Source organism: Engraulis encrasicolus, chromosome 18, assembly GCF_034702125.1.
Source record: "Engraulis encrasicolus isolate BLACKSEA-1 chromosome 18, IST_EnEncr_1.0, whole genome shotgun sequence".
In the NCBI taxonomy this organism is placed as follows: Eukaryota; Metazoa; Chordata; class Actinopteri; order Clupeiformes; family Engraulidae; genus Engraulis; species Engraulis encrasicolus.
In genome coordinates, this window is record NC_085874.1 from 41,829,371 (window position 1) to 41,845,195 (window position 15,825).

At 46.7% G+C, this 15,825-nt stretch overlaps 1 protein-coding gene across 1 annotated transcript in view; it reads left to right on the plus strand.

The window, feature by feature from the left end:
* gareml (GRB2 associated, regulator of MAPK1-like) overlaps positions 1-15,358 on the plus strand; it is a 45,885-nt gene extending 30,527 nt beyond the window's left edge. Inside the window, exons 3-10 of the mRNA XM_063222523.1 lie at positions 1,533-1,663; positions 4,102-4,216; positions 5,639-5,946; positions 6,531-6,677; positions 8,756-8,952; positions 9,034-9,436; positions 13,227-13,387; positions 14,099-15,358. Coding sequence (XP_063078593.1) covers positions 1,533-1,663; positions 4,102-4,216; positions 5,639-5,946; positions 6,531-6,677; positions 8,756-8,952; positions 9,034-9,436; positions 13,227-13,387; positions 14,099-15,098 — 2,462 coding nt within the window. The 3' untranslated portion in view covers positions 15,099-15,358. The remainder of the gene's footprint in view (positions 1-1,532; positions 1,664-4,101; positions 4,217-5,638; positions 5,947-6,530; positions 6,678-8,755; positions 8,953-9,033; positions 9,437-13,226; positions 13,388-14,098) is intronic.
* The last annotated feature ends 467 nt before the right edge of the window (positions 15,359-15,825 follow it).

Genomic DNA, 15,825 nt, shown 5'->3' on the forward strand with positions numbered 1-15,825 from the left:
TATCTGGCCTCTGATATCATTTTAATGTTATGCTGTTCCACGTGAAATATGCCATGTTTTTTAAAAAGAATCTTGAGAAGCAAAGAGTAGAACTCACACACCAGCAGCTGATGCAATAATTAATTTATTGCTTTACATAATGTACAAGTGATCAAGGTGCTACCCAAAAAGTGTTAAAAAGAATCTTAGAAATTACATTAGCAATATAATTGAGTAAGTTATATTTTCAGGGGACCTATTGAAGGTGGGGTCTGTTGTAAAGGTGTGCTGCCTTCAATATAGGCCTAAAGTGCAGGGGGTTAATGGTTTATGTTCAGAGTATGCCCTTGGAGGACTTAATACAATTTGAAGAGGCCCTTGAAAACAGTTCCTGACCCCTGAAATGGTTCAGCTCCCAGCTGTGTGTGTGTGTGTGTGTATGTGTGTGTGTGTGTGTGTGTGTGTGTGTGTGTGTGTGTGCGTGAGCATGAGGTGTGGGGGCACCTTACATTTCTGTCTGTCTGGCGGACCACATGATTGACCCTGTAAAAAAAAGTTAATACCACCGCTCCCACCAAAACAACCTTTCATTCACACACTCTCTCTCTCACACACACACACACACATAGCTCCCACCTCTTCACCCTCTCATTCACAGACTCACACACACACACACACACAGCCATCCTTCTCTGCCAGCTCCATGCAAGCAGCAGGCTATGTGGGGCGGGTGACCGTGACTCCCGAAACACAAACCTTAGCTGTGGGGGGGCAGGGGAGCACAGAGAGGTTGCTTGGGAACACCAGAGGGCTTCTCTTGGAGAGAGAGAGAGAGAGAGAGAGAGAGAGAGAGAGAGAGAGAGAGAGAGAGAATGTCAGTTTGTTGGGGGGTGGTAGCTTTCAGAGCAGGCACGATGATGGCCTTGTCTATGTAGTTATTGTGTGTTTCCATAGAATTTAGGAAGAATGCTTGTCTGCAAACCAACGCTGCACAAGGGGGGATGTTCAACAAGTCTCTCCTCTGACATTCACACACACACACACACACTCAAACAACATGCAAAACTCCCCACCACAGACAGACACACACACACACACAAGGCAAGCGAGTAAGACATTTCTTGCTTTTCTTAACTCCCCTGGTTTTATCTATGCATCAATCATATGTGTTGCTGCTTGTTGTCCCCCCTCTTCTTCTTCTCTCTCTCCATCTCTTTACCCCTCCATCTCACTTATCCTACGTCTCTCTCTGTCTCTCCCTCCCTCTCTTTACCCCCCCCACCCACACACTCACTTCTGTTATCCTACCGGCCCCGCCTCTCTCTTCCTCTCCATCTCTTTACCCCCCTACACTCCTTTCTGTCTCTCTCTCCATCTCTTTACAGCCCCCTCTTTTCCTCCCTTCATCTCTTAACCCCCCTCCCCCCCCTCATTTCTGTCTCTCCCTCCATCTCTTAACCCCCCTCCCCCCCCTCATTTCTGTCTCTCCCTCCATCTCCCCCCCCCCCCATTTCTCTCTCTCTCTCCATCTCTCCATCCCTTCTCTCCTACAGGCAAGTTCAAGCTACTGGATCAGGATCGTGATGTGCGTGAGCCGGTCCAGTACTTTGCCAGCGTGGAGGAGATCGCCGGAACCTTCCCTGATAGAGTGTTCGTGATGGAGAACATCACCTTTAGCGTCAAGGTATAGTTCTTTCACTCTCTTTTTCTTACGGTCGGGCGCACACACATGCATGCATGCCGCACACACACACACACACACACACACACACAGAGTGCGTTACAATATGCGGCCTTGCCTCCTCCACTTGTGCTTGTTTCCTCGCCCCGCCTCCTGGCCCCTCCTCCGTGGAGAAAACGATTACGTTTCCCAGCTGTCAGCCTAGCCACAACAACTTTTGAGGGACTGTTTTTCATTCACCATCTCAATTGCAAATGAGAAAAAGAGTTTACAATTGAGCTTTTGCAAGATATTGCAATATATTGCTGTTGTCAGTCATGTCATCATGACATATTACTTCCTGGTACGGGGGGACAAGCACAAGTGGAGGAGGCAAGGCTGCATATTGTAACGCACTGACAGACACGCTTCGGCCATTCTTGCTCCGTTCACATCATAATCCTCAGAGTAGAACTTGCCTGGCTGTGCCTAGACTCAGACTCTCCCCACTCTCTCTCTCCCTCTCTCTCTCTAACTCTCTCTCCATCCCTCCCCCTCTGCAAAAATAGAAGAGCCAAATCAATAGCATCAAACGCTCAATGAGCACCAGTCAGTCACTCAATAATAACTGAGATAATAAATGCATACTGTATATTAATATGGACAATTCCTACTGTATATCAATACATAGGTCTACGTAGATATAACCAGGCATATTCTTCTTGGCTTTAAAAGGTGCCTTAAGCATTAACACACACGTCTGTCTGTGTGTGTACAGTGAACAGGGGAGCTGTAGCAGAGATTAATGAGGAACAGAATATTGGAAGGGAGTCTCATTTCAGCTCACCTCTCAATGTCGGTGGGGGTGGGGGCTTGAGATGCGTTATGTGTTTCCCAACCTTTTTTAGTTTGCATACCTCCTCCATAGACCCCTATCCTCCATATACAAGTACTTATTATTATATTTTCTTTCCAACCACCCCCTGCGATGTGCTCGTGTACCCCTGGTTGGGAATCACTGTGTTAAGATAGTGAAAAGGAAAAGGTGTTTGACCGCTCACTGCAATTGAGGAGAGAGAAAGAACCAACGCCAAATTCCACAGCTCACTGGTCTCCAGGGGGAACGTCTCTCTTCCTTTCTCCCTCTTGTCTCTGCATCTTTTCCACTCTGTTACACTGCTCTCTCTCGCCCTCTGTCTGTCCGGCTTCATCCCTCTCTCTGTGCACTGCAAACTCTCTCTTTCTCTCTGCACTGCAATCTCTCCTCTCCCTTTCTCTCCCCTCCCTCTCTCTCTCTCTCTCTCTCGGTGTACTCCATTCTTTATTTTCTGTCTTTCCAGTTTTGTCACTCAAAAGTCACTTCTCCATGGTTTTAGCAAAGTACAGCCTCATGACCAGAACTTAGTGGATAAATCTGGAATTTTGTGCATCCCACAGAAAATGTGTTGTTTGCTGCCGTCTCTGTGATTTGGCTAATTTAGATTTTGCCTCAGCAGGTTTTGTAGCAAAACATGGCTTATTATGTTATATATTGCATTTTATAAACCTCATTTGTCTTTTTCAATTTGTACAGAATGCTAAATAAAACACGGCAGGAGCCATTTTTTTGCTACAAAAAGTGATGGAATACTTATTGATGAGCTGCATATTTTTTTAAATTAATGTTTAGGATGGTTATAAGAACAGGATTGAGCATGCCTATAGCAAGCCATTCTAAAGCAGCTTGACACAAAAAAAACAAATTAGCCAAAGAATGAAGACACCAGCAAACATCAAAATGTAGGTGGGAACAGTGCAGACAACTCACCCAAGGGGCTGAAAGCGCTAAATACCGGCGGCAACCTTATTAGCTAGACAACATGTATTCATTTCAATTCATTCTGGTGTATCTATACTGTATGTTATTGATACTCTATGTGTTTCCATGAGTGTTTTGTAAGTTAACATCTGCCTGTTTGTGTCTGTATTTGCATGCTTGTTTTCATAGGGAGGTGGAGATAGAGCGTGTACAGAGAGTGTGTGTGTTAATGTTTAAAAGTGTGTGAGAGATAGTGTGTACAGAGTGTGTGTGTGTGTGTTATTGTTTAAAAGCAGCACAGTGTGCTTGCTGCAGTGCATACACAACAGGGGTCATGAGGTTCATGCTCATCACTCACGCCCAGACCGCACCCTCTCAGATGCACAAGACAGATCCATACACTGGATCATGTAGCCTTTTGGCTTCATCACAGTGTTGGTGTGCAAGTGCCACAAAGTGCAATATATGACTAAATATGTAACCTTATAATGTTTGTGTGTATCTTTGTAATGTGTGTGTGTATCTGTGTGTGTGTCTGTGTAACTGTGTGTGTGCTTCTGTATCTGCGTGCGTGTGTGTGTATCTTCGTGCGTATGTGTGTATCTATGTGCGTGTGTGTGTACGTCCGCATGCGTGTCTGTCCCTGCCTGTATCTATCCTGCAGGTGGTGTCGGGTGAGTTCAGCGAGGACAGTGAGGTGTACAACTTCACGCTGCAGGCGGGAGACGAGCTGTCTCTGATGGGCCAGGCTGAGCTGCTGTGTGTCCAGGGAGGGGGAGGCCCAGGTACAGTAGCCAGGCCGCACCCTCCTAGTGACGCAACAGCTTCAGCAGAGATTCTTTAAGTATACAGAGATATGCCAATGTTATAGGTTGCTATGGGCACCTAACATGACCAGGTTACGGTCTGCCTAAAGGGGCGTGTCATAATACTCCTACACTAGGCGCGAAAGACTTGTCGTCAACGCATGCATGCGCATTTTGACAGCAATGCACCCTGGATGAAAATGCTGCATGACGGTTAGATTTCCTGTCAAACTTCGAAATTTCGTCGATGTTGCGTCGACGAGGTGACATGTCACATGGTGTCAAACTATCGCGGGATGAATGCGACTGCAGTCAGATCTTGCAACCTCTGCAGTTGCTTATCCCCTTCAACGCTCGTCTGCGGTCTGCCCCATGTCACGCGCCCATGAACTGGTTGGTCAACAACTCACTCACGTGTGTATATGGGTCTTGTCTCACACCTCTACACAAGTTTGCGCAGGTCCCCACTTCAGCTCCTCCTCACTGCCTGTCCCCCCACTCCTTACACGTGGTGTGTTAGTAGAGCAAACCGGTGCGAGCTCATCGTCTCGTTCATATTTGTGGACGACTTTTAATGCGCTGTATTTAATAACACCCACATCGTGACAACAAGTTCTCGCTCACGTGCTTTGTCAATGTTGATCGACAGCAACGAAGTCGTATTCGCCTAATGAATAGAACAGTCCTTTGGTCTGCCTAAAGGAGGATTCCCCCCCCCCCCCCCATCCCTCCCCCTTGCAATAGTAGAACCCGGGAACAATGGGCCAATGGAATCTCTCTCTCTCTACTCTCTCTGGCTTCAGCGTTGCTACCAGTCAGGTCAAGAGTCAATGCAAGTACTTTCTGAGTTACCGCAAATACGGGAACTCCTCCCACTTTGTCTTCACCTCCAACCAAATGCAGACCAAGGGAGACGGGTCAACCGTGCAGTTTGGGAAATGTTAATTGTTATGCTCTTGGTCAGACCAAGTCTTGAAGAGATTTGAACGTAGATGATAAGCAGGCTACAGGTACAGTGCAGAAGGGCCTCGCAATACCAGAGTTGTAATACTTAGAGAAGTAGATGACAGATGTAATTACAACACTACGTAGTAGTATGATATTACAAAGTTGCAAGAAGGACTGGTTGCACAGTTGATTTGCATGGGAAATAAGCTGGATGGGATAGGAGATTTAAAAAAATCAGCACGATAAGCCCCCCACTTGGGCTTGCATGCAAAAACTTGGGCTTGGAAAAAAATCAGACTCGATTATTGGAAAAATAAAAAGAATCAATTTGATTTGCCAACTCTGTTCACGATGGTAATGTATTTTTTTTGTGCCATGCAGGCCTAGGTGGAGGAGGCAGTGGGAGCAGCAATGGCTCGTCGTCAGGCATCTCCGGCCCCAGGGGAGAGCGCTCTCGGCTGGGCGCCCTGCTGCGCCGCCTGGGCAAAGCCGGAGCGCTGGGCCGCCCGGCGCGCACCAAGATGCCCTGCCTGATCTGCATGAACCACCGCACCAACGAGAGCCTCAGCCTGCCGTTCCAGTGCAAGGGCCGCTTCTGCACGCGCTCCCCGCAGGAGTTGCAGATGCAGGAAGGGGAGCACACGGTGCGCGCCATCATCGAGCGCGTGCGGTTGCCCGTCAACGTCTCGGTGCCTGCGCGCCCGCCGCGCAACTCCTACGACGTCCACGCCATCCGCGAAGGCCAGCGCTACAAGGTCAGAGCGCTTTAGCATCCTCATCATCACTATTATTATTACTGTTCTTGTTATTATTAATAATTTTATATAGTGTAGGAAGGAGTCAGTGTTGCCAGATTGGGCGGTTGCCCGCCCAATTGGGCTACTTGGGATGGCCGTCTGCGGGTAAATAACGGAAAAATTGGCCATTTGGCGTTTTTTTCACCCGGTTTGTACCCATAGAAACCAATGCAATTTGTTGAAATTGGGCGGAATTTAGCGCATTTTGGCGGTTTTTGAGAACCTTTTGGGTGGGTTTTGATCAGACAAATCTGGCAACACTGGAAGGAGTTATTGGAGCATTCACAAGACGCACCAGAAAGTGAAGGACAGGAACACGGAGGATACCATACATTATAATGTATTATTATTATCCATTACAGACTGTATAATAACAGGCCTACTATTTATTTGTAATATTTGTTATTTGTTGTATAAGATTTGTTTGTATTGTGGGAGAAACGTACATTTTTATTCCTTTTGTGTGCCGTAGTGCGGTGCTGCGTGCATGTAATGAAAGTGTTGTTTATTTTGGCAAATGGTGACTTTTTGCCTCCCCAAAGCTGCTGAGCATCATCAGCAAGACGGTGGTGCTGTGCTGCGTGCTGCGCAAGGAGGAAGTGACGCCCTCTCACTTCCTGCTGCTGGCCGACATGCCACGCTTCCGGCTGCCGGAGGGGCTGCTGCGCGGTGACCCGCTCTACCAACAGGTGGCGCTGTATTTACATGTTTTACAAACCCCAACTCCGGTGAAGTTGGGACGTTTGGTAAACAGTGAATAAAATCAAAATGCTATCATTTTCAAAACATTCAATCTATTCATTAGATGGAGAATAGTGAAAAGACAACATATTAAGTGTTAAAACCGAGAAAAAATATTGCTTTGGGGGACATATGTACTCATTTCTAATTTGATAAATCCAACAAGTCTCAAATAAGTTGGGACGGGGATCAATGAAATTTAGTAAACATCCAAATAAGATAAAACAACTAAGAAGAACATTTCAAAATGAATTGTACTGACGGACAATATAGGTGTCCAGGTATAAGATCATCACAGAGAGGCTGAGTCACTCAGAATTAAAGATGCAAAGGGAATAATTACCATAGTTATTACATACATTTTTGAATTACCTTTGATTTACCACGATTGAGTGTATATAAGACATATTTTTGTTACTAAAATCATTGTATAGGTTCATGACATCATGAAATATATATTGGCTGTAGTCTCACTCTAGCACTCCAGGAATTAGAGCTATTGAAAATTGACCATATTAAGAATGCTTAATGCGTGCAAATGATACAGGGGTGTAACATTCTCCTAAGCACCTGAGCTCACTTGAAATAGACCCAGAAGACATGGGAAACTGTCCTTTGCTTACAGAAGTCGGCAGAAGTTGTAGAAGTCCATTCTTTTTGACAATAATAGAGCATTGCACATCCTGTGCTACAGTGAAAATGGACCATCCAACTTGTGTTAGTGCTAGCTGCAAAAGTCAGCCTCCATGATGGCATGCGGGTGCAGTAGTGCATTGGTTAAGATGTTCTCACTCATCTGTAGAGTTAAATACAGTGCTGAATGGTATAAATGGGTTTTAAACAGCAAGAAAAGCCACTCATGCATTATATTTTGAAGGGAGATCTTCGTTTACTGCCACATAGTAAGGTCAAATTGCATTCTGTACTATGTTTTAACAGTTTGGCACCATCATCAAGGACCAGCAGGTGATAAAATGGTGGGCTTTTGGTCAAGAACTGTCACACTGTGTAAGCACTACAGAAAGGAAAACATTGCAAAACATGACAAGGAATACACCCACCATTTAAGCTGGTGAAATCATGTCCAAGATAGGAATTAACACTGTTTTTTATATAAATTCATCAATCGCTTAATGTATTTAACTGTTAAGTGTTGTCTTTTGTTTTGTTTTTAGTCTTCCTCGACATTTGCTGCCATTTATTGTCCCCGTCCCAACTCTTTTGAGACGTGTTGGATTTATCAAATTAGAAATGAGTACATATGGCCCCCAAAACAATATTTTTTCTCGGTTTTAACACTTAATATGTTGTCTTTTCACTATTCTCCATCTAATGAATAGATTGAATGTTTTGAAAATGATAGCATTTTGATTTTATTCACTGTTTACCAAACGTCCCAACTTCATCGGAGTTGGGGTTTGTAGGTGTCGTAGGGGAGTGGTTCTTAACCTTTTTTTCTTAATGCACCCCCTTACCTGTGCCAAAGACAAGCCGTGCACCCCCACCCCAAACTTCTACACTTGTATAGGTACTAAAAATGATTTTATGTGATTAATTGCAATGACTCTTGCTTAAGACACTAAACAATATTATAATGCCTTTACATGGGGACCATGCATTAGTTTGGTTCTGATTTGGAGTAATTATAATGTTCACAAGCTGAGTTTTGGTCACAACCTCAACACAAACTAAATTCCGTGCACCCCCTGAAATCTCTGGCGGACCCCCAGGGGGTGCCCGCACCCCAGGTTAAGAACCACTGTCGTAGGGGACTAGATTTTCCAATAGTTTGTCTGCTAATATTGCTAGAAATCCACAGCACAGCAAATACACCTGTTAACCATACAATACAGTCAAACCGTCAATACAGTTACTAACCAAATTATGGAATTATGTCAGCTGTTAACCTGTGGATTTCCCGTTTTTATGCAATGTCCCTTTTGTCCGCCACTCACCTTCAGTACCTAGGGGGTCTCGACCCCCAGTTTGAGAACAACTGGTCTAAATCGTATGGCCGTGCCAACAGGTGGCTCTGCAGAGCGCGCTGCGCTGCCAGGCGACCTTCGACCCCGACAGCTACTCGCGAGCCGTGAGGGAGGCGCGCCAAGACCTGGGCGAGGAGTGTGTGAGCCCGCACCGGATCCGGGTGTGCGTGCCGCCGGGCGGTAGCGGAGAGCTGGGTCGCTCACTGCAGAGGCTGTCGCTGTGTGTGTACGGCGGAGGCGGAGGAGGAGGAGGAGGAGGAGGGGGAGGCATCACCGGGGGAGTAGGTGGTGGTGGGGGCGTGATGGCGTTGCCCACGCAGGCGTCCACACACTCGCTTGCACTCACGCACGGCTGCCGCGACTCGCTGGGCGACGCCACGTCCGTCGTCTCCACGCCAACCACTCAGAACACGCCCACCACCGCCACGCACACAGACACGGACGTGGAGGAGGAGGAGCGCGAGTACGTCACGCCTGATTGGCCCGTGGAGGAGCCGCAGGAGATCCCCTACGAGGAGCTGTGGACCAATCAGAGCGGAGGCCACGAGGGCCAACCGGTGGGCCCAGTGGACGGCGGTGTGGGCGGGACTAAGCTGGAGCGGAACCTCATCTCCTTCCACTCCTCTTCTTCGTCTCTGGAAGGCCCCGCCCACGTCACCATGGTGACCATGGAGGCGGGCCGAGTGCCCTCCCCACCGCCCGTGCCTCCAAAGTCAGAGGCGGTGAGTGCAAACTGCTTACCCATGATGCACTTGCAGAAGCATGGATTACATGTGTGCGTGGGTTTGCCTTCAGTATGTTTGTGTGCATGTGTGGCTGTGTGTGCATTTTATACTTATGTTCAATCATTTTCTAGCTCAAGGTTTTGGGTAGGTTTGATTGTTGTGTGAGAAATGTTAATTGTTTGGATAGACAGACACATAGAGGCATAGGTGTGCACAGATAGGGATGCACAGATAGGGATAGTGGTGCTACAGTACAGCACCTGCCCCTTTGCCCTACTGGACAACAATGCCCTTTTTGAAAGTCCTTTTTTTGTCACAATGTACTGTGGTCCACATGTTGACACGGTAATCTACTAATAATACATTAATACAATAATGCCCGATATACAGCAATATATAGCCTCTATAGCCTAGTTAGGCAGTCGGAAGTTTCACATGCTCCCAACACCACCCCTTCAGCACTTGCCCCTCAAAATGTCTGTGCACGCTAGGGCTGCACGATTATGGAAAAAAATCATTATCACAATTATTTCGGTCAAAATCGTAATCGCGATTATTAATCAAGATTTGATTTTTTGCAGATTTTTTTGAAAATTATAACAAGATGAAATATTACAAAGAATGAATTGTATACGGGATGAGCAAAATAAAATGAATTATAATAATTATGTAAAGGCAATAGCATGAAACATAGGTGGACAGATTTCTGGCCAGAAACACCAGCCTGTCAGTATGTTCTGGCTTCACGGACGCTCCCAAAGGTAGGTCACTATTGCCACGATTAAATCTCGATTGAAATCACGACTTCGATTTCATGATTTTATCACGATTTTCGATTATTTTCGATTAATTGTGCAGCCCTAGTGCACGCCACTGCATTGCACAGAGACACACCCAAACATACGTACATACATAACAGTAAAGTTCTCAGTTCAACAGAGGCATACCCAAACATCAACACTTTTAATCTCTTGGATCCTCAAACTGCACATGGGGATGCCTCCATGCATGCAGCACTGATCTGGTAGCAGCTCATGAATACACACACACACACACACACACACCAATACATGTATCCATACAGATGCCAGACACAGATTGAGCATGTGTTTGTGTATATGTGTGTGTGTGTGTGTGTGGCCGACTAAGACTTGCAAAGGAGGTGGAGACGACTGAATTATTGATATAATGCTGCTTTTTAAGTCCCACTGACCATGCACTCGCACTCACTTACCGGAACATATCTCACTGCTGCATGCACGCACGCACACACACACACACACACACACACACACACACACACACCACAAATACAGCCACAGTGGGATGATATATTTCTACATGACTATTATCTTGAGTGTGTATAATATACTGTACTAGGCACACTATGCTGTTTTACAAATCAGTGTATTTGGGCCATGTCAACAAGTAGTATCAGACGAAATATTTTTTTTTGTTTTTGTTTTGCTAGAGTGGCAAAAAATAAGCAGGGGTGTAGTGGGCGTGGTTGGGATTTAAAAAAAAAAACCTTCTGTCCATATTTAAATACAAAAAGGTTAGAATAAGCACACTGCAGTATTGTAGGGTTGTTTGACACAAGTTGCCTAATAAATTGATGGCGTCACAGACCGCGTACCCCCACTTTAAAAATCCCCACTACACCACTGAAAACAAGACACAAGCACTGGTGGATATCCCCCCAATCAGGTTGATAAACACTCAATCATGAATGGGGGAGACATTTTGACCAGCGGTACGTACATGATCCCCTATCGGATCTTTTAGTGTTGGGCTGTGGATGACTGATGATCTAACGGTAGGGACACATAGGAGGCGAAACGAGTGAGGCAAAGAGAGGCGAAATTCAGTGACAGTTTGGGATTGGGGAAGCTTTGTAAAAAAAGACGAAATTCTGTTTTGCAACATTTTTGCTACTCTGCCACCCCACAATATATTATATGAGCAAAACTGAAAACAAATAGATGAAAAAAAGAAAAAACAAATTAATTATTTTTAAACCAAAAAGCCGTTGCATCAGATTTGAAGCTCCTCAACCAGGGGGTGCTGCGGCACCAGCAGCACCCCCACTTCCCGCGCGCCTGCTCAAACGGGTCCCACTAGTTTGACGCCCTCTCGTGACTTCACATGGTAATCAAACATTTCAAACAAGCGATTTAAGGTTAGGGTTAGGGTTAGGTTTAGGGTTAAGGTTAGGGTTAGGGTTAAGGTTAGGGTTAGGTTTAGGGTTAAGGTTAGGATTCGGGTTAGGTTTAGGGTCGTATGACGCAAGCGGTAAGTACCGAAAGGGCGTCGAACTAGTGAGTCCCCTGCTCAATCATGAATGGGGGAGAGCACTTGTTAATTACTCCTCCCACCAGTCGAACCGGCATCCTTTTAATAATAATAATAATAATAATTGTATTTGTATAGCACTGTGTCATACAAGGCATGCAACTCAAAGTGCTTAACAAATGGAAAAAAAAACCATTGTTAGAGATGGATTTAAAAGGAGAGGTATAGAGGAGAGGCAGAAATAGCAGGAAGGCAGAGGAAGAAGAGATAGACAGAGATTGTAGAGTCATAAGGTCAACGTAGGTTAGGACCAGGATTCTTAGATGCGTAAGGTCCATAGTGGCTGGGCCTATCATAAGTCATAGATAGTCACACAGAGATTGGGCGCTCAGGTGCGGCCCCTGGTGGCATCAGGGGTGAGGAAAAACTACTATACGATACAAGTTTGAGATACGCCCCAAACCGCTTACCCATGACTGCCCAGTTTTAAGGGTGGAGTAGCTTATTACATGTTAGCCTTGCACACCATCCTACATACTTCCGCCAAAAGACTTGGCTCCGCACTACGTCTGGTACCTGTTCTCTGTGGAGCGATGTTGAGCGGCAGAATTTGGCCGGTGTTCTGACAAACGGTCTTACATTGTAATTTTATCCTACGGTAGGATGTTCTGTCAGATGTGCCTGTTAAATGGTTCTACATCGCCAAAGATACGGTCAGACATGTTTGTTCAACAACTTACCCTGATTTTTCAGAAAAAATTCTTCCCGCTTCCTGCTATCGCGTCAGATCAAACAACCTCCAGACCATGAATACAAAATGAAATGGTAGTATTATGGGATGGTCAGGACCAGGCTAATTACATGTACCCAGATTACAGCAATTAGAGTACAAAATCACGAGTGCTGGTAGCAATTGTAATATTCTGGTAAATAGGCCTATATTCCATTACGTTTACTATTTTAATGCCTTGTTAAAATAATGGATTAGGCCTACTAGGTAATGCTTTCCTCTAATTTTTGGTCATTCCAGACCATTCACATTTGGTCATTGTCAGAAACCCAATCAGAACGGCTATTATACATGTACAGTAGGCTATGTCATGTAAATGTTGATGCCGTCAGTCAAATGGTAGCGGCAGCAGTGCATGGGCAAAAGTGCATTGCTCTTAGACATTCTGGTAGAACTACACAAAAGGGGTGGGCGAAATCTGCCAGTTCAATGCAAACTGTCTATATAAAGCAATGGAAATACAGTATATCAATTAATACAAAATATTCAGATTATGTTACATGGATTATAAATTACAAACAAAAGATGAGGCATAAAGGTCTGTAAATCTTTTAAAAGTAACCCTTCCAACATGGGCAATGATGCGCTGGTTCCAGCAACTGGTGCTCACTTTAACCTCTCTCTCCCTCTCTCACACTCACACACACGTAATTGCTCATTTTACTCATTTTAACTTGCCGTCTCCTCTTTCTCTGCTCTCCACAGGTGAGGGAGGAGTGCCGGTTCCTGAATGCTCCGCCTGTTCCTCCTCGCTGCGCTAAAGGACCCCTACCCAGCCCCCCCGTGCCCCCCAGGTTCCCCAAGCACACAACCTCACACACCCTCAGCCCAAACCTGTCCTACTACTCCTCCGGACTACAGGAAAAGTAAGAGGCACACACTGGCACACTCTTAACAGATGCACACACTGGCACACTCTTAACCCATTGACGCCTAAGACACCACCTGCAAAAAAGGGTGCTGAATGCCTGAGGCCCTTTTTAAGGAAAGCTGCCCCACAGCCTATAAAAACCTAAATATCTCAGCCTCTGAAGCACATAAAAACATGTAATAAGTTGCATTTAAACGCCAAGACCCTTGTCTTTCATTAGAATGTGTTCATTCATCAAGATTTTTAATAAAGCTGTCTCAAGTCTCATGAGCCTGAATGTTGCGTAATGCAGTTCCAGGCGCCAGGGCCAATGTTGCGCAAGGCAACATCCAGCATCAATGGGTTAACAGATGCACAAACACAGCCACAGATACAGCAACACAGCATCACGAGAATACGTATTGTATACGCTATATGTTTTTTCATGACATCAGCCTGGACACAGGCCAACACACACACAAACACAGATCCTGACTTGCTCAGTATGACTTTGTTGGTCTTAACACATCATGTAAACTGGTGACAATAATGTCTTGATGTTAAATCTCCTTCTCTTATCTCTCCCCTACTCTCTGTCTCTCCACCACCCCCCACCACCCAGCACCCCTGCTCCTTGCATCATGTAAACGGGTGACAATGCCTTAAATGACTGTCTCCTTCTCTCTCTCTCCACTTCTATCTGTCTCTCTAACCCCCCCCCACCCAGCACCCCTGCTCCCCGCAGTACCAGCTGTTCTCCGTCTCCGGACTCCTACTCCCTCTACTGCTACCCCTGCACCTGGGGCAGTGACTGCGTGACCCCCGTCACCTCTGCATCCTCCGAGATGACGACATCTCCTCCTCCTCCTCCTCTTCCTCCTGCTAACTCCTCCTCTTCATCCAACGCTCCCATTTCTTCTTCCTCGTCCTCCTCCGGCTCTGGCTTAGCCCCGCCTGCCCAGGCCAGCTGGTCCCACCCCCGTGCCACCTTTTGTCCAATCAGCACGCCCTCTGTTCCCCTGCTTTCTGTGGACGTGGCCAATAAGAGCTACTCCAGCTGCTCCTCCTCCAGGTCCCGCCCCTCTTCTTCTCAGAGCCGCTTCGCCCCGTTCGGCGCCCTCAACCCATTCGCCCAACCCAACGCGGGCCACCACCACACCCCTTCGCTAACGTCCTCCTCGCCCCCCGACTGGCTGCCCACAACAACAACAATAACAAACACCACCAACACCACAGCGAGCAGATGCCCCTCCCCCTCTGGCTCCTCCCTTCTCACCACTGATGCCACAAACCCCACCCTGTCTGTGGAGCTGGAGGAGCTCCGCAGTGCCGAGGACTCGTCAGTGATGGTGGGTGTAGTAATACCGACACCCTCCCCTCGTCGAATCAAGAGCTTGGGAGTAACATCGGAAAGCCTCAGCCTCAGCGCAAGCCCCTCGCCGACCCCACCGTATGATCCAATCAGGGGTGCGGAGGGCGGGGGGCAGCCGGGCGACGAGTGGCGGCCCCCGGCGGAGCTGTGCGCGCTCTCGGTGGAGGAGGTGTCCTCCTGCCTGCGTTTCATTGGCCTGTCGGAGGAGGCGGTGGGCGTGTTTAGCCGCGAGCGCATCGACGGCTCCATCTTCACGCAGCTGAGCGAGGAGATACTGGCCGACGACTTCCACCTCACCAAGCTGCAGGTCAAGAAGATCATGCAGTTCATCAAGGGCTGGAGGCCCAAGATCTAGCACAAACCTCACGTGCCTTTCATGTGCTCGGCAACTCGTATATTAAACAAGTCCCGACAGGTGGACAACAGATGCGTCCATCTATGCCAGTGGTTCTCAACCTTTTTTTACTCAACTCTGCCGCCTTGTGGACACAAGGGGGAATCACAATTCAGAAACGCGTCACGGACCAACGGACGGCGGACAAAGCATCTTATAGAGATGCGTGAGACACATCTAAAAAATTCTACAAGTTCATGTGCGCTTCCCATGTCAGCGTTTGGTATTTAGCATAATTCCCAGAGCCCATGAATGGACCACAAGACCTACTAACTGTAGGAGGTGTACTGTATGTATTCGGTAGGGGACCCTTTCAGATGACTTTTGCTCTGACTTAAGCACAACACCTGTTCTCAACTAGGAAGTACATAGAGTATAGAACGTGGAGTACTGTATATCGCATCAACGACCAGAAATGACTGGATAGCACTACTGCAGAAATACACCGCACAATAGCTGCTTGTTTGACTAATGACAGATTGACTGACTGACCTGAGGGTTCAGCTTTGGTGTCTTTGGGCCAGCTAGAATGTTTCACAAGTGTTCTTAGAACGTGTCTGAGGGAAACTAACAGAAAATAGAGGGTGGGGTGGGGTGGGGGGGTATACAGTATATCACGAAAATGAATACACCCCTCACAGTTTTGCAGATTTTTGAATATATCTTTTCATAGGAAAGCATTACAGAA